This window comes from Henckelia pumila, chromosome 3, assembly GCF_033568475.1.
Source record: "Henckelia pumila isolate YLH828 chromosome 3, ASM3356847v2, whole genome shotgun sequence".
NCBI lineage: Eukaryota > Viridiplantae > Streptophyta > Magnoliopsida > Lamiales > Gesneriaceae > Henckelia > Henckelia pumila.
The window spans coordinates 45,300,111-45,325,882 of NC_133122.1; the positions used below are offsets into that span (position 1 = coordinate 45,300,111).

Sequence of the window (25,772 nt, forward strand, 5' to 3'; positions counted from 1 at the left end):
AAAAAGATAAAAACAAACTCGAAACACAATTTAACGTTCATGAAAAAAAATCCAAATTTGAATACGTAATGAATAAAATGTGAAACAAGCAAATTTAAAATATCACTTTTGGTCATTCTCTCCGAAAAAATTTTCGTTTATTTTGTGACCACATTATTTTGAAATTTACCTAATCACGTATAGTACTATGCAATAAAAGTATGCTCAATTGCTGATGACTTGTAGTTCATCTGACACCAAAAATCCCAAGTATGAAACGAGACATCGAGTTCGAGACAATATCAACAATCCCCTTCTCCAATTAAAAAAAAAAACTGCCCAACTTTATTATTATTTCCGCTCTTTCAAAACTATATATGATAAATCTAATTTTATTTTAATCAACTGATTTTTTAATGTGCGCTTTTTTTAAATTCAAATTAAATTTACAAAGTAAGTTCGCTTAATTAAAAATATACATTTTCCAGAAATTTCGTTGATATTTTCAAAATATGGCTGAAAATCTTACGTGTAACGACGGATGGTTGGTTAAAAAAAAAATCGTTACTTCGTTATGCATACATTTTACACACACACACATATATATATATATATATATATTCAAAATGATAAACTAATTTTGTCTTTTTTGTATTTTGGTCAAATTAGTATTTAAATTTGTTTCAATAATGTAATTAAATTGTGTGTCTTTCGTCTTTTATTGTCGAAGTGTCGAAGTTGTGCCGAAGTTGTGCCGAAGAGTCTGATGTCATGTTCAAAATACTAATGTGATATCAAACAACGCTAATGTTTTCGTTGTTACGTCGGCGTTCCGACAAAAAAAATACAAAATAAAAAGTCAAAACACAATTTAACGTTCAGGAACAAAATCCAAATTTGAATACGTAATGAGTAAAATGCAAAACAATCAAATTTAGAATATCATTTTTTGTCATTCTCCCTGAAAAAATTTCCCATGATTTCATGACCACATTATATTGAAATTTACCTAATTACGTTTATTGTGCAGTAAAAGCTTGCTCAATTGTCGATGACGTGTAGTCTATCTGACAACAAGATCTAAAGTATGAAATGAAGTCTCGAGTTCGATGCTTAAAAAAAAGTCTGCTACTTCGTTATGCATATATATTTGTATTTTGGTCAAATAAACATTTAAATTGGTTTCAATAATGCAATTAAACTGTGTGTCTATCGTCTTTTTTGTCGAAGTGTCGAAGTTGCGCCGAAGTCTGATATCATGTTAAAAATACTAATGTGATACTCTTTCCGTTCCAAATACATTGTCTTATTTTGTTTTTCACACATATTAAGAAAAATTTATTGGGAAAGTCAATTTTATATAAACTTCATATTTTATCCCTATTTAATGTATTAAAAAATGATTGCACAATTTTCAAGGTGTGGTTAATAAGGGTATATTAGTAAAGAAGTGTAAAAAAATATTACTAAATATGATATATGACTATATATTTGGGATAAATAAAAAAGAAAACGTGGACAATATAATTGGGACGGAGGGAGTATTAAACAAGTAACGCTAACGTTTTTGTTGTTATGTCGGCGTTCCTACAAAAAGAAACTCGAAACACAATTTAACTTTCATGAACAAAATCCAAATTTGAATACGTAATGAATAAAATGTGAAACAAGTAAATTTAGAATATCATTTTTGGTCATTATCTCTAAAAAAAATTCCATTTATTTCGTGACCACATTATATTGAAATTTACACGTTTACTATGCAGTAAAAGCCTGATCAGTTACTGATAACGTGTAGCTCATCTGACACCAAGATCTCAAGTATGAGACGAGATCTCGAGTTCGAGACCCAACATCGACAATCCCCTTCTCCAATTTAAAAAAACATTTCCAAATTTTATTATTATTTCCACTCTTTCAAAATTATATATGAGAAATCTAATTTTATTTTAATCAACTGATTTTTTGATGTGCGCTTTTTTTATTCAAATTAAATTTACCAAGTGAGTTCGTTTAATTAATAGGATACATTTGCCAAAAATTTCGTTGATATTTTCAAAATATAACTAAAAATCTTACGTGTAACGACGAATTGGGCAAGTCATCAAGTCTGAACGAGCTGAGCTTTTGTTGATATTTGAGTTTGAATAATATTTTTGCATGTTTTATAAAATGTATAAAGACTATAAGATATTTAATCAATACACTATAAAATACGTTAACTAAAACAAATTATGTATAAAACTAAAACAATACTAACTTATAACTAATTATGTTTTCACGACCTCGTAAAATCACGGGAAGAAAATTATTTATCCGAGATGATTGATATTTTTTTCAGTTAAAATATAACTTCACTATATTTGAATATTTCATACGAGGTTTTCATTTTATTTGAGATTAATCAAAACAAAATTCACAATTCGAACTTGAACTTGATATATATGTTGGTAGCTTTTAGATTTGGACACAAATGACATAGTTTCCAAGGGGTTCGAAATCAAAACTTCATATTGACCTTGCTTCTTAAGTACTAGTTGATCAACTCGGTCAAAATTTAACAATTTATCAGTGAATATTACTTTATTTTAAAAATTAATTTTTAAACACATGTGAATTATGAAATAGATTACATACATAATAACAATGGAAATATTATCACAAAATAATTTGTGATTGAAATATAATTAGAGTTGGAGCACTCGAATATTTAAATCTTAAAGCTCGATCAAAGCAAGGCTAGCTTTTGCATTGCTTGAGAATTGAGATGCTCGCCAATGGCTCATGTCTTTGGATTGGTACTTAGTATTATTTTTGCAAATCTGGTCCCTTAACTTTGCACTTTTCGCAAATAAGCCCTTCCCCTTCCACGAAAAATAATGTATAAATTGTAAACTCCGATGTACCCATATCTCGTATAGCCGTATAGGTTACATCTCGGGGCAACAATATTTTTCCCCGAATTATGAAAATTTCCCATTTTCGGAGTCCTTTGTGTTGAGACTTGATATATATTAAATTCAATTAAAGTTAGAGCTAATAAATATCCCAGTTCCCGAAGTGGTATTTTATAGGATACTCCCAAAAAATGTTTCATTTCTAAAAACAGGAAAGAGAAAAAACTAAAAATATTTCCAAACATCATATAAACTATTGATTGCCATTTATAATTTGAATTGGATCAAGATAAAAATCAGTTGCCACTTCGATTTCATTCAAAAACTAGAAAATTTTCTCTAACGAGGAAACAAAAAATTATCCTTGCAAAACACAAAAACTCATATACGAAGACGATCTCACAATCAATTTTACGAGACAACTCCTTTATTCGATTTGATTCATTGAAAATATTATTATTTACTTTTAATATATTATTTTTAATTATAGATATAAATCGAATCAGTCATATATTATTATTATTATTATATATAAATACGTGATATATTATATATAAACACGTGCAACCGTCTTACAAAAATATACACGTTTAGATAGAAGTGGATTTTCGGTATACCGTACCAAAAATAACGATATGAAAAAAATTCATACCGATACCGAAATACCGAAATCTTGGTTTGGAAAAAATCCAAATGGATACCGTACATATACCGAAGAAAAATTCGATATATCAAAAAATGCTTGTATATCGAAAAAATTTCGGTAAAATATTTCGATAATTCGATATTTTAATACGTTATCTCAACCCTGCGTTTGGGTGATCAAAATGAATTCACATATATCAATGTTATTTTTATGTTGGAGCTTGACAACATCTACATCAAAGTAGGACTTCATATTTAAGAAGGAAGTGGGGCTAGTGCATTTAAATCTTAAGAATTATAGCAGTACCTTGCATGCCATTTCTTGTACTTTGGTTGGTCGCTCAAACTTAAACAAAAGAAAATGCACCACAGTTGTTCCTCGTTATATAAATATTATCATCCTCCTTTTTATATTATTTATGACTCGTGAGAGTTCCCGAAGTAGTCCCAAATTTAAGACTAAAAAATTAGAGAAAACAGAGAAAGACAAACAACAAGTAGTTTAAATTTAAGCAAAGTGCTTAAAATATGGCTTAGATGAAATGCACAATCATTAGATTATAGTTTCAGCTCAACAAATTAAAGTAAACTTCCATTAAAAAGGCCATTTCAATATCAAAATCTAATTTGTCATCTCCTATCTTATCATCTATCCTTTCCAATAAGAAAACAAGCCTAGCTAATGTTCTTTTATATTGTATCCACCTAACAAAGTATGATTACATGGATAAACCAACAAACATCCTTATTCAAACAACATTAGCGTACAATTTGTTAGTCCTTTGTTTGGTGTTTCACATCTCTTCCGACACATGATTTCACCAAGTGCTTCAAACCTTTTTTAGGGGTTTTTTTCTCCGTCGAACTCGTCTCCATCTCTTCTTCCATCATCAAACATATCTGCAACCACCAACAAAGGCAATATTTGCTTTAAAAAACCCAAAATTCCACATATTTCTTGAAACTTAGTACTTACACCCAACTCACACGTTTGACATTATTGTATTATGTGAACATTTTCTTCTAGACTTGATCAATTTTTAATGATTAATTTGATTTGTATATATCATAATTAATTTGTGTCAAGACAAGAGTAATTTATAAATATAAAAAATCGATAACAAATCATACTGCAATTTGGTAACGATCACACAATTCTACTATTTCGAGTAGGTCTAAGGACTCGAACCTCAAATAGTGGTAATCCCACAACTTGTGTACGTATCTCTTACGTGGATATAGACAAACGAGTCAAAGACCATTGTGATAACTTTTAATTTAGACTGGCCCATTTTACACGAACATAATTGATTTTGAACACACTAGCGAAAGGCAGCATCAAGGGCCTTCAAAATGGTAGCTTTCAACACATACAAGTATAGCACTAGCAAGTTGGCTTGTTTTTGGCACTATATTGTAGTACTTGATCAGAGGAATTATCCAAACGACAATAGCTGATGAAAATGTTATCATTTATTACCTTGAAGATGCGATCTTCCGCACGAACTAATCGTTCCATTAGCGTTCCTTTTTGTTCGACTTCCATGATCACCTCGTCCATTGGACGACAATGGCTGTCCGGGGAGAATTCAAGCGACGATGGCTGGCCATCACTCGAGCGAGTGGATGCACTCGAGCTCTTCGGAGAATGACTAATGCTCCGAATGCCTTCCAATTGCTTTAGCTGAAAGAATTTAGAATACATACATAAAAACAATGCTACATGTAAAATAAAATTTGTGCATCTACAATTTTAATATCATATAAAATTCAATATAAAATTTAATTTATCAAATGACATATACATTGAATTCATACTATATACATACTATTAAAATCCCACAAAATAATAATATAATATCACGACATAATTATTATAAATATCATTATACAATATTTTATTTGTACCTGATTCTTGATATAAATTTATTAAATCCAAAAACTCGGATTTTGAAAATACTTTTAAAAAATGTCTACGAACTTTTCTCCACAAAATTTTTAAAATCGTGATTGCGTATGACTTTTGGAGCCCGATCTTCTCTCCACTTGTGAACAAAACATAAGCAAATAATTGGAGGGAGCCCATAACTAAAATGGCCTATGCTTTAGTTTAGTTTTGTCTGTAACTAGTAATAGGGCCAAACTTAAAGAGTCTCTTGTTACTTGTTAGAGGTATCAATCAAATATCTTCAACATAGTGAAATATAATCACAACTCACAAGACTTTTCGAATCACGCATCACTTCCTGTGTATTAATAAACTTTTTCGATAAACGAAAAATAAAAATAAAAGATCACCAACTAATTAAATTGTCGATTCATTCATATATTAAAAATAAAATTTTAAGCAGAAGTGATCAATGATAGAGATCAAAAAGAAACAAAAAGGAGATATTGACAATTTATGATAAGCATAGATTAAAGGAAACGAACATGATACTTACAATATTATCTAGACGATTAAGCCGAGAGAGCATTGGTTCTTCCACAGCAGTCATATTTTTGTTTGCTTCGTTTTCCTATAACAAAATTTCTCAATCGCTATATATATTGGATATTTTCATACTAAAAAAATATTGAAATTGATACGTGTCGAAAAATTGAGTGAACACTTCAAACATACACGTAGAACGAAATTTGCATATTGGGCACCGCCACTTTTTCCAATGTGATAGGGCTCTAGCTACGGTGGATATTGTCTTCTTGTACATATTATTATTATTATTATTATTATTATTATTATTGAAGAAAAAATTACATTTATTATTTATAATAAGATATATATGCCAATTACACCACCATTAAATTCTTCTGAGCCAATACGTTTCGTTATGATTAGGGATGAGTTTTTGGTATATCGTATTAAAAATATAGGTATGAAAAAAATTCATATCAATATCGATATCAAAATTTCGAAATTTTGATATGAAAAAAATCCATACTAATACCGTACATATACCGAAAAAAATTCGATGTACCAAAAAAATGTCTATATATCAAAAAAAATTCGGTACGGTATCTCGAAAATTCGATATTTTGGTTCGGTATCCCAACCCTAGTTATGATATAACAGGGGGAAATAATCATTTCACACAACTCAAATTTCCAAAAATAAATTAACTAGGATGATCTAAAGTATATGTCGAATTTCGTAGTTATTGTTATTATCCATATTTAAAACAAACACTCCAATATGTATATGACAACTGCAACAGGAGTTGATTGATAGACTTATGATTAAAAATAATAATATTGTGATTAATTATTACAATATTTGATATTTTAATTTGATTGTTGCGTGATAAATAATAGATATAAGAATTTGCAATTAAACACTCAATCAAACCTGACCTAGGATTTTAATATATGTACGACGAACGAAAAAAATAATAATTAATTTATAAACACTGACATTACACACAGAATATTTCAATAAATCTTCTTTGATATATGGTACTATATATTAATAAAATAATAATAGCAATTAATTATACTTTGAAGTGCGTATTAAAAAACGGAGTATCCTACGTATCCACCGAATCAGATGCCCCATTTTATCGTTAGACATTTTTTAAAATAATAATAATGATTGTTACAAAAATATTTATTTATTTATTTATTGTCGGACATTTTTTAACCTTAAATTGAAACCAACTAGCTAAATATTTCAAAATAATCACTTAATATGAGAGTATAATTTATTTTGATATACGAATTATTTATAAAATATCAATTTTATACTAGAACAATTGAAAGTGGTTTAATTGGATATGATCAAACAAAAATTGATTTAAATTGTTTTTAAGTCTAATATTGTTATTAAATTTAATTGAATACATATTTCACTTTTTAAATTATTTTATTGGTTAAAATTATAAAACTAAATTCATATTTTTATATATTATAAAATAAAATTGTGTATCATATATCAGAAAAATATTCAACATGAAATTTGTATGTTATGAATGAAAAGACATATATATATATATATATGTATATTATTAATTATATCATTGAAAAAATTGATAGCCTATAGAGATCGGAGCACCAACACAACATCATGTGTGATTTTATTGATTTATTTTTGAAAAAATATTTTTGTGATATATATATATCTACATACTTTAAAGCGTGAATAATTGAGCATCGGCCAGTTTTTGTTCCGTAATCGATATATAAAAAATACACGCGTCTTACAGATCCAAGAGCCACCTGTCACAACCGGCACCTTCTTGCGCATTTCGAAAGATTCTAGAGCATGGTGCAAGGTAGAGGTTGTGCATCTTTTAGAAGTCTCTACAATATTCAAGATACAGGCTTATGTAGAACTCTCTAGAATACACTTGTATATAAATGACTTGTATAGAAACTTGTAGAAAGTAAACTCTAGATTGGTGTAGATGGAAGAATCTAGAATCATGTAGATTGTAGGGAGCTCAACTATAAAAGGGTGATAGCCCTCATTTGTAAACCACCAAGTTGGAAATCAATACAAAGTATTCTCCAAGCTCTCTCGTGTTCTTACTCAAACACTTACACACATACTTGCGCAACAAAGGCTGCTTTGCTAGTAATCGCGAGGGGCGTAGTCAAGGAGCAAAGGCCGCACGTGATCTTAGAAGGACTAAGTCCGTGACAAGTGGTATCAAAGCCCGGTTGGGTTCAATTCATCGCAAGTGATCATGGCAGGGCAAGATGCTGGTTCATCGGGTATGACGAAAGACCGCGGAAGGGATACCGCGCCTAACCAAGGCAAGAAGCGTCGGGATGCTAGCAAGACTCGAGGGGAAGGAACTTGGGAGCAAGTTATGGCGGAAGTATCCGAACGAGTTGAGAAGTCCGAGCATACTTTGGAGACATTGGAGGGCCATGTCTTGTCGGAGCTTGACTCAGTGAAGGAGGATATTCAAGGGCTCCATGAAGCAATCGTAGCACGAGACGATCGTATCGCTCGACTTGAAGAGATGGTGGAATCCCTCCAAGCTTGCATCGAGGGGATGCGCGAAGATGTGACGCTGTGCAAACGAGTTGCTACCATGGATGGAGGAAGCCAATCCGTTAAAGCTCCTAAGATCGAGTTGCCTAAGCCAATGAGCTTTGGTGGAAAGAGGGATGCCAAGGAAGTCGAGAACTTCTTGTGGAAAATGGAAGTTTACTTTGAAGGTCTCAAATTACAAGATGAGACGACCAAGGTACGTACCGCTACTTTGTATCTTACTGATACTGCAATGTTGTGGTGGCGTCGCAAGTATGCGGACATAGAGAAGGGGTTGTGCCGAGTCGATACATGGGAAGAGTTCTCAAAGGAACTCAAGTGCCACTTTTATCCTGAGAATGTGGTATATGAGGCTCGTAAAAAGCTAAGGGAGCTAAAACATCGCACAACAATCCCTGAATATGTCAAGAAATTCACTACTCTTGTTCTTCAAATTCCAAAGATGGATGAAGAAGATCTCATCTTCCACTTCACCGATGGGTTACAACATTGGGCCAAACAAGAGCTACAACGACGAGATCTCAAAACCTTGGATGATACTATTGCCGTTGCCGAATCTTTGCTCGAGTACCAACGTAGCAACGATGGTTTCAAGCAAAAGAAAGATGTAAGCAACTCGGGCAAAGGTGGGGGAGAAAAGAAGGAGTTCAAGAAGAGCTACTTCCAAGCTAAGACTGGCGACAAGAGGCCCAGGGACAAACGCAACGACTATGAAGACAAGAAAAAGGCTTTTGTTCCTAAAGGTGGTTGTTTTGTATGCAAAGGGCCTCATGCAATGAGTAACTGCCCAAAGCTCGGTTCTTTGTCGGCCATACTTGAAGGTGGTGAAGTTAATGGTACGGAGGCCGAACACATGGGATCCGTCCAAATCCTAAATGCTTTGAAATCCAAGCCATTGACCACTACATCAAGCAAGGGACTCATGTACGTGGAAGCAAAGATCAATGGCAAACTTACTAAGGCAATGGTTGACACCGGAGCCACCCACAACTTCATTACTGAGAGTGAAGCAAAACGCTTGGGATTGCATGTCACTCAAGGTGCAGGATGGATCAAGACTGTGAATGCATCCGCTCGACGACTACATGGAGTTGCTAAGGATGTTGAGCTATCCTTGGGTACGTGGCACGGTCGAGTGGACCTCTCAGTGGCACCCCTTGACAATTTCAACTTCGTGCTGGACATGGACTTCTTAAGAAAGGTAAGTGCTATTCCGATGCCTTACTTAGACTCTATGTGTATAATGGAGAAAGGGTCTCCATGCATGATACAAGCGACAAGTGCTCCACCCGAAGCAAGTCCAATGAAGCAATTGTCGGCTATGCAAGTAGCCAAAGGAGTGAAGAAAGGCGAACCCACGTTCTTGGCCACGTTACACTCGGGTGATGGCCTTGACACTCCTTTGTTAGAGAAAGTTCCTACTAACATCAAGAAGGTTCTGGATGAGAACCAAGACGTGATGCCGACAAAATTACCTAAGGATTTGCCACCACGGAGAGAAGTCGACCACAAGATCGAGTTGGAACCCGGTGCCAAGCTGCCCGCCATGGCACCCTATCGCATGGAACCGCCCGAGCTAGAGGAGCTTCGGAAACAACTCACTGAGCTACTGGATACCGAACGTATCCGACCATCTAAAGCACCATATGGCGCTCCCGTACTTTTTCAAAAGAAGCAAGATGGCTCATTGAGGATGTGTGTGGACTACCGGGCGCTTAACAAGGTAACAATAAAAAACAAGTACCCCATCCCATTGATAGCTGATTTGTTTGATCGTCTTGGTCAAGCCAAGTACTACACAAAGATGGATTTACAAAAAAGATACTATCAAGTTCGAATTGCCGATGGGGACGAGCCCAAGACAACATGCATCACTCGATATGGATCTTTTGAGTGGCTCGTCATGCCATTTGGCCTAACCAATGCCCCGGCAACATTCTGTACACTCATGAACAAGATCTTCCACCCTTATCTTGACAAGTTCATGGTGGTGTACTTGGATGACATAGTCATATATAGCCACACATTGGAGGAGCATGCCCAACACCTCCAAACAGTGTTCCAAGTCTTACGAGAGAACGAGCTCTATGTGAAGAAGAAAAAATGTTCTTTTGCGCAAGAGACGGTTCAATTCTTGGGGCACACTATTGAGCATGGGAAGCTCAAGATGGACGAAAGCAAGGTTCGTGCCATCATGGATTGGGAACCGCCAACCAAGGTAACCGAACTCCGTTCTTTCCTTGGGCTAGTTAATTACTATCGCAGGTTCATAAGAGGGTATTCCGCTAGAGCAGCACCGCTGACGGATCTTCTTAAGAAGAACCGGCCATGGGGATGGTCGGACGCATGTGCCAAAGCCTTTGATGACTTAAAGACAGCGGTAAGCAAGGAACCTGTCCTAGCTTTGCCAGACTTTGGCAAAGAGTTTGAAGTGCACACAGATGCTTCTGATTTCGCTATTGGGGGAGTTCTAATGCAAGAGGGCACCCCATAGCCTATGAAAGCCGGAAGCTCAACGAGACGGAGAAGCGATACACGGTACAAGAGAAGGAGATGACCGCCATCATCCACTGCCTTAGGGTGTGGCGACATTATTTGTTAGGGTCTCGGTTCTCCGTCAAGACCGATAACATTGCCACTAGCTACTTTCAGAGTCAGAAGAAGCTTAGTCCCAAGCAAGTTAGGTGGCAAGACTTCTTAGCCGAGTTCGACTTTGTGCTTGAGTACCGGCCAGACAAAGCCAATGTAGTTGCCGATGCGCTAAGTCGGAAAGCAGAGTTGGCATCTATCAGTACTGCCTTAAGTGACCTGCCAGCACACATCAAAGAAGGATTGGAGCATGATCCCATGGCCAAGGAGTTGACCAAGCTTGTCGAGCAAGGGAAGACTCGGCAATTCTAGCTTGAAGATGGGCTTCTATATACAAAGGGACGTCGACTCTATGTGCCAAAGTGGGGGAATCTGAGGAAAGATCTAATCCGCGAGTGCCATGACACCAAATGGGCTGGTCATCCAGGGCAAAAACGCACAAGGGCCTTGTTGGAAGCATCATACTATTGGCCGCAAATGAGAGACCAAGTCGAACTATATGTCAAAACATGCTTGGTCTGTCAACAAGACAAGGTCGTGACAAAGCAACCGGCGGGACTGCTTGAGCCACTACCTATTGCAGAGCGTCCATGGGAATCTATTACTATGGACTTCATTAGCGCCTTGCCGAAGTCCAATGGGTTTGGTTCGATCATGGTGGTGATCGATAGATTCACTAAGTATGGAACATTCATTCCATGCCCAAAGGATTGCACTGCCGAGGAAGCTGCAAGGCTATTCTTCAAGAATGTAGTCAAGTACTGGGGGTTACCAAGACACATCATAAGCGACAGGGACCCCCGATTCATAGGCTGACTCTGGACGAAACTCTTCAAACTCCTTGGGTCGGAGCTACATTTCTCTACAAGCTTTCACCCGCAAATTGATGACCAAACCGAGTGGGTAAATGCCTTGTTGGAATGCTACTTGAGGAACTTTGTGAGTGCCAACCAACGAGACTGGGCGAAGCTCATGGATGTGGCACAATTCTCTTACAACTTACAACAAAGTGAGGCCACTGGGAGGAGCCTATTCGAGCTAGTCATGGGGCAACAACCGACTACTCCGCATACATTGCAAATATCTTTTAGCAAGGGACAAAGCCCTGCCGCGACAAAGATGGCTAAGTCTTGGAGCGAGCACATGGACTTGGCGCGAGTACACTTAGAGAAGGCCCAACGGCGCATGAAGAAATGGGCCGATGCAAAGAGAAGGCAACAAGAGTACTCCATCGGAGATGAAGTACTCATCAAGCTCTTGCCACATCAATTCAAAGCCTTCCGAGGGGTACACAAGGGTCTAATCCGGAAGTATGAAGGACCCTTTATGATAATTGCAAGGGTTGGGAAGGTATCCTATCGTCTCGACCTCCCCAACACATTGAAGATTCATCCGGTCTTCCATGTGAGCATGTTAAAGCCTTATTATCCAGATGAGGAAGACACTAGCCGAGGTGATTCTCACCGAGCACCTCCTGTAGTAACAACTTCCTTTGACAAAGATGTTGAAGAGGTGCTTGCCAAACTCATTGAGCGGCGACGTGGAGTGCAACCCAGCACTCAATATCTGATCAAATGAAAGGGATTGCCAGAGTCCGAGGCAACATGGGAAACAAAACATGACTTGTGGCAGTTCAAAGAACTACTCCATCAATTTGAGGCGACAAGGGCGTCAGCCGAATAGGTGGGGGAGAATGTCACAACCGGCACCTTCTTGCGCATTTCGGAAGATTCTAGAGCATGGTGCAAGGTAGAGGTTGTGCATCTTCTAGAAGTCTCTACAATATTCAAGATATAGGCTTATGTAGAACTCTCTAGAATACACTTGTATAGAAACTTGTAGAAAGTAGACTCTAGATTGGTGTAGATGGAAGAATCTAGAATCATGTAGATTGTAGGGAGCTCAACTATAAAAGGGTGATAGCCCTCATTTGTAAACCACCAAGTTGGAAATCAATACAAAGTATTCTCCAAGCTCTCTCGTGTTCTTACTCAAACACTTACACACATACTTGCGCAACAAAGACTGCTTTGCTAGTACTCGCGAGGGGCGTAGTCAAGGAGCAAAGGCCGCACGTGATCTTAGAAGGGCTAAGTCCGTGACACACCGCTCCAAACAAAAACGCGCTGAAGAATAAATGGATGAGGGATTCGGTAATGACCGGCTACCATTCATGGCTTCTGATTTTCTCCACTTCCCTGAGTTATTTGCTCATAGTCTCTCTACCTGGATCTGCGTCCTGCTGCGTCTTCCTACTTCGAGTAGCCTGGTTCTCTTCCCTACGTTTTTGTTTTGGTTTTTCCCTCTTCCCAATTTATTTTTTCTTCTTGTATTTAGAACTGCTCCTCTTGTCGTTTAGGTATCTGATATCCTAACCTAACTGATTTACGAGCATCGAGTTGTGCTCACGGACTGTGAGAACCTTGCCGCCGGCATTTGTGCTATATAGATTCAGGTGAGGGTTTTGCCTTGTTTTTGTCCTTTAATAAATGTTGTAGTACACGCAGATCTGAGGTTCCAGACGATGATGGTTCCCTCATATCTCTGAAGTTTTATAATTGGAAGTTAATTTCGAATTCAAATTTGGTTGCTGCGTTGAATTTGTAGTTGCTTTTGTGCTTCTGCGTGCTTAGGAGTATATATCCTAAAGAAAGTTTGACTTCAAATTTTTATGTTCTCCAAATTTAAACCTGTGCTTTTACGAACAATGATTTTTACTTCTATGAACACACAAACATAATATATCCACTTACCATTGAATTCTCTCCATTTTCTAAATTTCAACTCTGAAATTTAAGGGATTGTTAAATAATGAAATATGAATTAATTTTTTTGACGGTTTGCACCACTGTTTTGCTAGGAGAACTTAATGTTTCAAACCCTGCGTGTGACACTGAACAGAACGTGCAAATCACAAGAAATGTTGCGTCCTTCTACTCGACCAGCATACAGGTTCAATTTTTTGTTTTAATTTTATTACCAGTAAATGCTTTTATATATATATGTGCCTATCTTACTGTGCTTTACTTATTAGTTTCAGAAAAGTTTAAAGTCTCAGCTTACTTAAATTACATTATTGCACCTTGTTCACTACTTCAAATTTGCGATAATGCCACGCCGTAGAAATGCAAGTATTTCACAAATGAACAAGACAAGAAAATCTCATAAGAGAAAATACAGTTGCGTAGAAGATCGTAGATTAGCTAAAAATAGTCGACGAAGACAAGAAACAACTTTTCAATGTCCAAATTCATTTGATGTACAAAATATTGATGTTGACCCATTAAAATGCATAGTCAGTAGTCCAGATTTACTCCCTAATGTGCCAAACTGTAAATTTTGTGATGCACACCGTATTTACTTAGAACCACCTACATTTTGCTGCTCACTAGGAGACGTAAATCTTTTGTCTACAGAAATGCCTTCCGACTTAGTTCAATTGTATCTTGGTAATGCTGAGGATGCTAAAGAATTCATGAACTGTGTTCGTAGTTACAATAATATGTTTGCATTCACATCAATGGGTGTACATTGTGACAAATCTTTAGCTACAAAAAATGATGGAATTCATACATTTCGTGTACAAGGTCAAGTTTACCACTTTATGGATCAACTGACACCATCAAATAATGAGAAGCCTAAAAATATACAGCTGTATTTTTTTGATACTGAACATGAGATCTTTAATCGCATGTGCATTAGTTCCAAATTTAAAAAAACTCTTGTACAAAAATTAACTCATATTTTAAGCGTAAATCCATATGCAAATTTCTTCCGAAGTCTTAATAGTATTCAAAACTTGTATGAATATAAAATTGCTTTACAAGCTGACCCTATCGTTGATCAACACGTTTTTAATAAACCTACTGTCTCCCAAATTGCTGGAATATGGTTAGAATCTAATGAAGGAGACCAACATACTATAAGTCAACATGTACAAGTATATCCAAAAGATAGCCGACCTCAAATAATTAAACACTACTTTGCTTATTATGATCCTATGCAATATCCTCTTATTTTTCCAAATGGAGAATCTGGATGGCATCGGAACATTAAAAGATTAAATGAAAGGCAAAAAAAAATGTCTCCTACACCAACATGTGATGGCGAAAGTATTTATGACATCCAAAGTTCTATAAGTCAAAACTCTTCTAAACACATAGAAAACCAAGGTAATTGTATAGGTTCTCAGAAGGAAAAAACCCAAAGATCAACGGTATCATGTCGTGAATACTACTGTTACAAATTACAAATACGAAAAAACGACAAATCTTTCTTACTTCATGTTGGTAGGCTTCTACAACAATATATAATAGATATGCACATCAAAATTGAAAAATCAAGACTAGACTTATTTAGAAGTACAGAAATGCAACATCGTCTACGTAAGAAGTTTACTCTGGATTATTAGATAGTATAACACAAGGCTGTGAAATGGGTAATGACGTTGGAAAACGTATGATACTACCAGCTTCATTTATAGGAGGACCTAGAGATATGCGTAAGAGGTATATGGATGCTATTACTTTAGTACAACGTTATGAAAAACCTGATATTTTTCTCACAATAACTTCAAACCCAAATTGGCCAGAAATAAAAGCTTTATGTTTGCCCTCCGATGAAGCCCAAAATAGACCTGATTTGATTGCTAGAATATTTCGTGCAAAACTACAAGTCTTGAAAAATGAATTGTTGACAAATGCAATTTTCGGTCACATCATTGCTTACACTTATGTAATAGAATTCCAAAAAAGAGGCTTACCACATGCTCATTTTCTCCTCATTTTAAATCAAGCATCCAAAATGTTTGACCCCGAAGCATTTGATAGAATTGTTTGTGCAGAATTACCGAATCAACTAACACATCCATATTTTTTTTCATTGGTAGTAAAACATATGATGCATTAACCTTGTGGTTTACTTAATCCATCATGCTCTTGTATGAAAAAAGGATGTTGTAAGTTTAATTTTCCTAAAGAATTCTCTGAAAATACTAAATATGGCATAAATTCATATCCAATATACCAACGTAGAAATGACAATCATATTGTGACTATCAGAGGTTCAGTGCTTGATAATCGTTGGGTTGTACCTTATAACCCATACCTTCTTGCTAAATTTAATTGTCACATCAACGTTGAAATATGTTCAACTATTCAAGCTATCAAATATATCTACAAATATATTTACAAAGGACGCGACAAAATTTTATATACATTAGCTACACATGAAAAAGACCCAATGGTTGATGAAATAAAAAATTTTCAATGTGCAAGGTGGATTTCACCTCCTGAAGCAATTTGGTGAATATTCAAATTTGATCTTAACCATGTTCATCCATCTGTGATTTGTTTACCAATTCATTTAGAGAATCAACAATTAGTAACATTAGTTGCTAATCAATCATTATCCAGCATTACTAATAACCCTACAATTAAAAAAACTATGTTAACACAATTTTTCTACATGAATCAATACAATGATTACGCTAAAGAACTGGCTTGCTTATATGTTGAATTCCCTGAATACTTTACTTGGCACAACGATACAAAAGAATGGGAGCCACGTAAAAAACATGAAGTAATAGCTAGAATTTTTAGTTGCCACCCAACAGATGGCGAAAAGTTTTACCTTAAGTTGTTGCTAATGCACATTCGAAAACCTACTTCTTTCAGAGACTTGCGAACAGTCAATGGAAAAACTTATACTTCATTTAGAGAAGCAGCACAAATGTTGGGATTAATGGGGGATGATAACACTGCTGATATATGTATTCAAGAGGCAGCTGCTTACCTAATGCCTGTTGCTTTACGTCAATTATTTGCTACTGTTTTGGTTTATTGCAATCCTAAAAATTCCAAGGAATTATGGCAAAAATACGAAAATTTCTTATCACAAGATTTTGAACAAAACAAATCTCTTACTCCTTATATAATTAAGCACAAAGTATTAGACATTCTTGCGTACTATATTTATTCAATGTGAAAAAGATTGGAAGACTTCTTCTCTGTAACTGATGATGTATTTACAAGTCTCCACAATACTCTGGCAAAAGAATTACAAACTGAACGATACATAATTATACCTAATGAAGACCTTCTTGTTGCGAAGCAATTAAATGAAGAACAAAAATATGCTTACAATCGAATCTTATATCATGTTAATAATAATTTATCACATGTATTCTTTGTCGATGGTCCTGGTGGTACTGGGAAAACATTCTTATACAAAGCACTTCTTGCTACTATTCGTTCAGCTGGTCAAATAGCACTTGCTACAGCAACTTCAGGCGTAGCAGCATCTTTACTTCCTGGTGGACGCACATCACATTCACGTTTTAAAATTCCTTTGGATGAAAATGATTCTAAACCTTGTAGCATAAGTAAACAAAGCACAATAGCTCATTTAATGAAGGCAGCAAAATTAATAATTTTGGATGAGGCTACAATGCCTAAACATAATATTATTGAAAAGTTCGACGAAATGTTAAGAGACATAATGAACTCAAAAGCCATTTTTGGTGGTAAAATTATTGTCTTTGGTGGAGATTCTCGTCAAACCCTGCCAGTAATTCTTCAAGGTAATAAAGATGATGTTATAGATTCCTCAATTGTTATGTCACCTTTATGGAACCAATTTGAGAAACTAAAACTAAAGCAAAATATGCGAGCATTACTCGATCCTAAATTTTCATCTTACTTATTGAGAATTGGAGATGGTATTGAGCAAACTAACGATAAAGATGAAATCCAAATTCCACCTAAAGCAAGCATTCCATTTACGGATGAAATTACATCTTTAAATACATTAATAGACACGGTGTTCCCAAATATTAATGACGAAAATTTAGATTTTTCTTTATTTGTAAACAGAGCTATACTTACTACACGAAATGAGTTTGTCCACGAAATAAATGACGTATTGATTAATAAATTTCCTGGCGAAGAAACCACATATTATAGCTGTGATGAAAATATAAGTACTTGCGTTATACCAGATCAGGAAGAATTGTTTCACTCTTTAACTCCTCAAGGACTTTCTCCTCATAAATTAACTTTAAAAGTAAATGCAACAATCATACTGCTAAGAAATATTAATCCAATTGAAGGACTATGCAATGGTACACGGCTTCTTTGCAAAGGTTTCAACACAAATGTGATTTATGCTCAAATATCAGTTGGCATTCATGCAGGAAAACCTGTATTTATTCCTCGTATAACATTAGAAGATCCTCACGATAATTTTTCATCAATTCCTTTTAAAAGGAAACAATTTCCAGTACGACTATGTTTTGCAATGACAATTAATAAAGCGCAAGGTCAAACTCTTGATTTCGTCGGTGTCTATTTGAAAGGAACCTGTTTTCTCACATGGTCAACTATACGTTGCATTGTCAAGAGCAAAAAGTATGGATCAATTAAAGGTGCTTATTAGACCATCAACAACATTGATACATGATACTAATTATACAAAGAACGTTGTATACCAAGATATTTTAGAAGCAACAAATTCTTTTTAATAGATAACTTTAAATCTTTCATTTATTATATTTCAATTCTTGTTTCGATCAAATATTATCAGCACATTATTATTATAATTAAGAGATTATTATATTTTCAATTCTTGTATTAAATAAAATATTATCAACACATTATTATCATAATTAAGTTACACTTCTCTGCCTTTTCTAAAACTTTTTACTCTCATGGTCAACTTTATTTTGCATTGTCAAGAGCAAGAAGTATTGACGAATTAAAAGTGCTTATTAGACCATCAACACCATTAATTCAGAGTACTACATACACAAAAAAATGTTGTATACCACGATGTTCTACAAGCTGCGGATAGTCGTTAACATAGGTAAGTCCCTCTTTTATTATTTTCTGCTTATTAAAAGTATAGATTTAATCTGTCATTATCAAATCAGGTGTCTTTTTAATTTGCTCATGTGGACAAGGTACAAATGGCCTTCCAGCACTGGATAGAGGTTGTGACTTATGAGTACTTTGTTTTTTTCCAGTCTTAAAATATTTTATCCGTTGTTCTTCAGATTTTTGCTTTGCCGTTTTTGTATAATGGTAATTTTTTTACAAACCTATTTCATTTTTCATTTGTTGTATTTCTACGTAGATTGATAGTAGACATCAATATAGTCACAGCTTACACATTTACTACGAAGTGTATTGTAAAAGTAATGCTGATCAGCCCTCCTACTGGTGAGAAAAAATTCTATATTTTTTATGTCCTTTCTTGGTTTAAAATACTTTTTTGCTTGAATCAATGGCCTGAAATTGCCACTATTGTAGTGCTTCTGTAACACCCGCAAATTTTTATACGTAAATTCGCATGCATAATTAGGGAAAATAATTATTTAAAATTTATATTTGGGTTAAATGACATTTATGTGTAATTATGTGAATTATATGCATGATTTAAATTTATTTTAGCATTTAACCCGCAATTATTGTATTTTTAGATTTTTGATTAAATAAGTTATTTGATCGCGTAGACGGGACCGAGAACGGACGAGATATCAACTTTTGAGCCAAAAATATTTTATGAGATTTTATGAGCCTTAAAAATAATATTTTATGATATTTTGGTCAAGAAAATTTTAGTATTTAATTATATATTTATTTAAGGGTTGATTTTTAGCCAAAATTAGTCCCTTTATTGACTTTTATTAATTTTTAAAATTAGCATATTTATTAATTTCGGGATTTAAGTATTTTATCAACATGGTAATTTTATATTGAGTTTTATTAAGTATTATTTATATATATTATGCAATCTCCTAATTAACATATTATCAATCTAAAAATCTATTTTTTTTCACTAAACCTAAAACTCCAAACTCATGTTAATGCCCTAGCTGAAAGAGTGGGTGCCGGTGAACCAACTTGTGGCTAAGGGCTTTGATGACTCTATGTACAAACAATATTTTGTTTAATATAATTTACACTTTTATTAATGGCAATGACTTTATCTTTCTTCATATTGTTATATTGTGATATACTATTGTTGTTTTGATAAAGACCTTGAATATACTATAGTGTATGTAAGATGTGGTAGTACATGAGGATGACTATCATGAAACACATCTTATAGTCACTGTATATTCTAAACAGTTCCTAGTCGATTGAGCCGTCCGAAAATAAGGATAAGGATCGCTCGAGTTTGAGACTAGCATTTGCGATGCAGAGTACCACGTTTCATTGGTAGGGAACATAGAGATGTTCGAAGCATGCAAATGGATATTCATATGATGAATGATCGAACTACCCTATCCGAACTTTTCAAGTGGTTATCACTTATCGAGTGGATAAAGTCCGTGGTTTTGGTTGTACACCATTAGTCCTTACTACTTGAAACATCATTGAGACTCTATATGCTAGTACTGTACTTTGACTCGTTTACCGACTCTATTGGGGTCATCAGGTGTCGGGATTGGGTACAGTTACGACACATATAGGAGTCGATGCTTTGTTGTCAAGGATTCACCACATACTTGCGAGTGTGGATATCCTATGCAATCTGAGGAGATATTAGTGTGACGAATCTCTGGCCAGAGTACATGATGTGTTTTAAGAAATGGTTTCTTAGTAGCACATGCGATGTCACTATTTGATCTTCAAGATGCATTGCATAGTTATCGAATCTCGAACGACTCTTGATTTACCAATGGTTGTTGATTCGATCGGGATATATGGATGAAGGGACCGTACTGTACGCTAACCAAAATCTATTGGTTCTTGCAGGCACTATCTGTGATACCTAGGGAATCATGGGGCGATGTTGCTAGGCGCTCTTACCATGATTCGATGGGCAAGTCGGAAATTGTTGTTCCGAGTCACAAGGAGTTGTGAGCCCACGGCTAGCTGTATCCCTGAACCATTGAGGGTCACACAAGTAATGGATTTTTAATCCCCGTTGAGATATTTAAATTTAAAGAGTTAAATTTAATGAACAAAGAAGTAGGACTTCTTATATCAGAGTAGAGGAGTAAGATTTCCTAAAATGACATAGTGATGGACATTTTTGGAAACCACTGAATTCGGATTCAAAAAATTTATCTTGACTTTAAAAGATGCAGAAATGGTTTCTGTGCACATTGGTGAAATTGGTTTATCAATCTGAGTCACGATGAATTTTATATTAATTTTTGAACATGCGGGCTTTGCTTGTCAGGCTTGAACTTATGACTAATGGGCCCTAAGCTGTTAGCAGCCCACATTATAAATAAGTTATTGCAGTACAGGAATTACACAACAGAGGCATAATTTTCGAAATCTACTAGGGTTTTGAGACCTAGTGGCCGCCGCCCCCTTCTCCCCTCTCTGCTCGAAAATCCCAGCCTGTGAATTTTGAATTTGCAGTCTGGTTTAACGGATCAAATTCGTTAATTCTCTTCGTAGAAACTTCTGATAGATTTTCTAGTGCAATCTATCAGAGGGATTAAACTTCTGTTCGTGGACCTGATTGAAGAATTGTTCGTCCATCAGTTCCTGGGATATACAACAAGAGCAGAGTAATCTGTTGGTGTCCATAATCTCGTTTCGAGATTTCAAGGTAAAAATTTAAATTGTTATTTAATTTTTACACGCACAATTTAATCGTAAAGTTTTGATACCCATGACATGGAATCTTTTCATATAAAATTTTTAAACTTCCGCTGCACCGAGTATCAATTCTGATTGATCTGATCACCGTTCTCCAACACTAGCCGCCTCCCCCACATCATTCATCAGATTTATCATCATCTTCTTCAGCCCCTTAGCCGTACCCTTCAGGATTTTTGTGGAGTTCTTCGCCGTCTCATCGTCCCAGAGCCGTATACGCGATATTATTCGATAATAATTAGCAAGGCATATTGAATTCTCTCCTTTCAACACCATATAAGCTATGTATTTCGTTTTTATGTTTGTAATCATCATTTTTTAAGGTTATATATGGATTATGTACAGAACTTTCGTTCATGACATGAACAGTCCACAAATTTGGTTGCTTTCATGATTCATGCTCACGTTTTTTTGCATGGGATGGTCCAAGCTGATGTCCAACGTCTGGGTGCATGTGTGAGGGTCCTTATGGTTGAGTGGTGTGGTCGGTTTGGGGCTGAAAGGGTCTGAAATGAAGCACTTCTTCTCTGGTGCACCAGATCGCGCATATTTGGGTTCTGAGGGAGAAGGCTTCGTTCTACCTCCTCAGGCCATGGTTTGGGGTGAGGTCTGAAGGGTTTGAACCCCCTAGATGTTGTCTAGGATTGGGAAGTGTTTTCACGGAAAAATATGGCCGGAGTAGGGAGAACGATCGGATTTACGGCAGCCGCTCAGGGCTGGACGCGAGCTTGGAGAACAACACGTTGCAAGGCTTTGTTCTCCTTCCTCGAACCACCGTTTGGGCTGATTTTTAGCTTGATGGAAACGTCTTGATGTTGGCTAAGTTCAAGAAGTTGTTTCATGGTCAAATATTGTCTGATCAGAGAGAACGAAAGGAATTAGTACAGCTGCACAGAGTTGGTTGTGAGCAAAAATATGTTTGGGTTAAGTTTTGAACTTTTGGGTTTTATTTCGGGCTGGGCTTTGGCTGGGTGGTCCGGGTCGGGTCTGGGGTGTCATTGGATCGGGTCCGTAGGGTCCGGGTCTGGGCTAGGTGGGCCGGGCTCGGGTATTTTAATTTTTAAGTATTTAATAGTTTAATTATATTTTGGGCTTTAATAAATAGTTAAAAAATTATTTGGGCCTCCAAATAATTTTATTTAGGAATTAAATAATTTATTTAAGTTAGCCCAATGAATTTTATGGGTTTGGGAGTCCATGAGAATTTTTGGGCCAATCTAGAATTTTATTGTGTTTAATTAAGTTAATGGGCTTAAATATTTTATTTGGGCCCCGTTAAGTTTAATTAAGTTATTTGGGCTAAAAATATTATTATTGGGTTTTATTTAAGTTTAATGGGCCTAGATGAGTGACCAGCAGTCTGGACCAACCCATGAAAAATAAATAAGTCCGGAATATATATTTAATTATTTTTATGCATGAAGTCTATTTTAAGTATATTATGAAAAATTAATTAAATATATATTACGGACATATTTTCAGTGCATGCATTCATGAAATTTTTTATGTATATAATTATGTAAATGATGAGCAATAAAATATTTTGGTAGAAATTGAAGTATGTGTGACATAGAGGTGGTTTTCCACCATATGATTCGGTAGTTTTACTACCATAGGGGTGGTTATCCACCATATGATTCAGTAGTTTACTACCATAGGAGGTGATTTATCACCGCCATCGTACGTTGGTTCAGGAGACTGATCAGTCGACACATGAGCGTCACACTTATGGATAGGACCATCTTCAGTTTCAAAAGTATTGCTCAATTATGTTATATATGATGAAGAAATAATATATTTATGATTATGGTTATGATTCAGTTTATGATTCAGCAGTTTTATTATGTGATGAAAATATTTCCATGCATGCTCATGTACATGTATATGTATTAGTAATTATGTGATGCATTATTTTTAACCTTGTTATAAAGGATTAGACATGTTGAGCCCCTAGGCTCACTACGCTTATATGGTGCAGGTGAGCATGATGATGTTTATGTAGCTCCTACCGGTGGTGAGGACTTATGAGCTCACGGAGCAGTGGACCCCGTGACCGTCGCAGATTTTAGTTGATGTTTAAGAAACATTTATTTTATTATGCTGAGTTTTTAAACAAGTTCTTCTTTTTATTATTTTAATTATGGGAATTTTGAATTATCAAACTTAGTATTTTTATTTCTTGCATAAGGATATTTTCAGCAATTAATTAAGTTATTTTTATGTAGTAATATTATTTCTTTTATGTTTATACATATATGTATGGACGTATATGTATAGTATTATTTATAGATTATTTAAAAAAAAAGTTTTTCCGCATTTATTAATAGTAGGCGTTTCAATTGGTATCAAAGCGCGGTCCTTGGAGGGTGTCCTACTGCCACATGAAGCTCAGAAATCCTACTACCGGTCTGTAAGTTTTAAATGTTTTATTATGATTTATCAGGAGCATATGTTATGACTTAAGACTTTATGTTAGCAAAGTTTTAAAATACTTAGTTATGCATTGCGATTTACGTGAAGAATATGTGGTGATGCAGTATGCCCCAAGACATGTTATACGACTGATTGACCACAAGGAATTTTGAATTTGGGAATTCGATTTTATTTTGTTGAAACTAATTTTGATATTTATGATATATTGGTTGTCATTTGAATTTTTGTAGTAACTTATTGATTTTAAGTTAGAATGATTTCATTGGTAAATTATTGGGTTTGTGATGGTAAGAGGTAGCGGACCCTATCTAGGATATTTTTATGAAGAGCGGAAGACAGAACAATAAAGGTAAATCCGATAAGAGGTATTAAGTTAATGTGATAGCAATAGAATTATTGCTTGAGGCAAGAATAGGATTCCTCGCAAGATCGAGTAATCGAGGGTTGTATCATTTTCTTCTTTGGTGAATTTAAAATGTTACTTTATAGAGGCTAGTATATATTTTTGGGAATTAAGTCCGCTTGTGTCAAATTAGGTTAGTCGGGTTCACAGATATCATATTGTCATTCATTTAACTATTAAGGTTTTTATTTGACGAAGAAGTCATGATTTTCTTGGAGATGACACTTGTACCATAAGATTATAGTTGGTGGTTTGTGGTTTTAAGTTTGTACTATTAATTATATGAGGTATAAATTGATGATAAATATGTTTTGTATTAGGTTCTTGAATCTTTGAGAATAAGAATAATTGTGGAGTTAGTTTGATAAAGAATTTGTAATCTTTGATAATACTTAAGGGTTCGCATGGTTGGTGTTACCATGTAAGCTTTATTGGGTTTGACGTTCAAGTCACTACGTTTAAATAAATAGATTTGGGAACTTGTCAGCCTGACTTATAAATATTGTGATGACTGAATGATGTTGGCCTAAATTTTTATAGGCTCGTGTAATTGGTCAGGTGTGGCATAACACTTGTTATAAATTTTGGTTTCGATGTCAAGTATAATATAAGCTTTAGATATGGCCTAAGAGTTGACGATATATATATATATTTTGAGTGAGTTCTTTTGTTAAAAGTTGAGTCGTTTGAGAATTTGGGTTGTTGGTCCGACACACGTATGGGTATTTGAAGCACTTGGAATAATCACGAGTCAGCTTAATGACTTGATATTATAACTGTTATCTCGATACTTTTGTTTTACGTTGGGATTATTCCGTTTATTAGGTAATTGACTTAGTATTCTGATTTTGAGTAGTTTAGATTCCATGGACTGTAAGTAGAGGTAACTAGAAAATGATATGGAATTAACTACTGAATGTTATATGATTACGCTATTTAGAGACGATGACATGTAAATACTGTTAGGGGAATTTCAATCCTCCAATAGGAGAATCTGAGTGCCTTAAGCCTAAACTAACCACAAAATTAGAATTCATATATTTTAAGCATATTCCTGACGTTAGGAGAATTTATGTTGTACATGACGTTTGACACTAAATTCACTTTTTGGGTTTCATGGATTTATAGCACTCGAGATTTAAGACTTTCAAGTGTTCAATAGTTGGAAGCGTAGTGATAAATGGATAAGTTGAAGAAAATTGCGATGAATG

General features: G+C 35.1%; 2 protein-coding genes and 1 pseudogene across 2 annotated transcripts; 2 read left to right on the forward strand and 1 right to left on the reverse strand.

Moving 5' to 3' along the window:
• Positions 1-4,295: 4,295 nt before the first annotated feature.
• Positions 4,296-6,019, reverse strand: LOC140888626 (uncharacterized). The gene is made up of 3 exons (XM_073296325.1): positions 5,966-6,019; positions 5,002-5,205; positions 4,296-4,421 (listed from the first exon to the last, which is right to left on the reverse strand). The coding sequence occupies exons 1-3, from the start codon at positions 6,017-6,019 to the stop codon at positions 4,296-4,298; spliced, it is 384 nt and encodes a 127-aa protein (XP_073152426.1).
• A 2,184-nt stretch (positions 6,020-8,203) lies between these two features.
• Positions 8,204-11,418, forward strand: LOC140888627 (uncharacterized; annotated as a pseudogene).
• Positions 11,419-15,540: 4,122 nt separating this feature from the next.
• On the forward strand, positions 15,541-18,540 carry LOC140888629 (uncharacterized). The gene is made up of 2 exons (XM_073296326.1): positions 15,541-15,614; positions 17,097-18,540. Exons 1-2 carry the CDS (start codon positions 15,541-15,543, stop codon positions 18,538-18,540), a joined length of 1,518 nt encoding a protein of 505 aa, XP_073152427.1.
• The last annotated feature ends 7,232 nt before the right edge of the window (positions 18,541-25,772 follow it).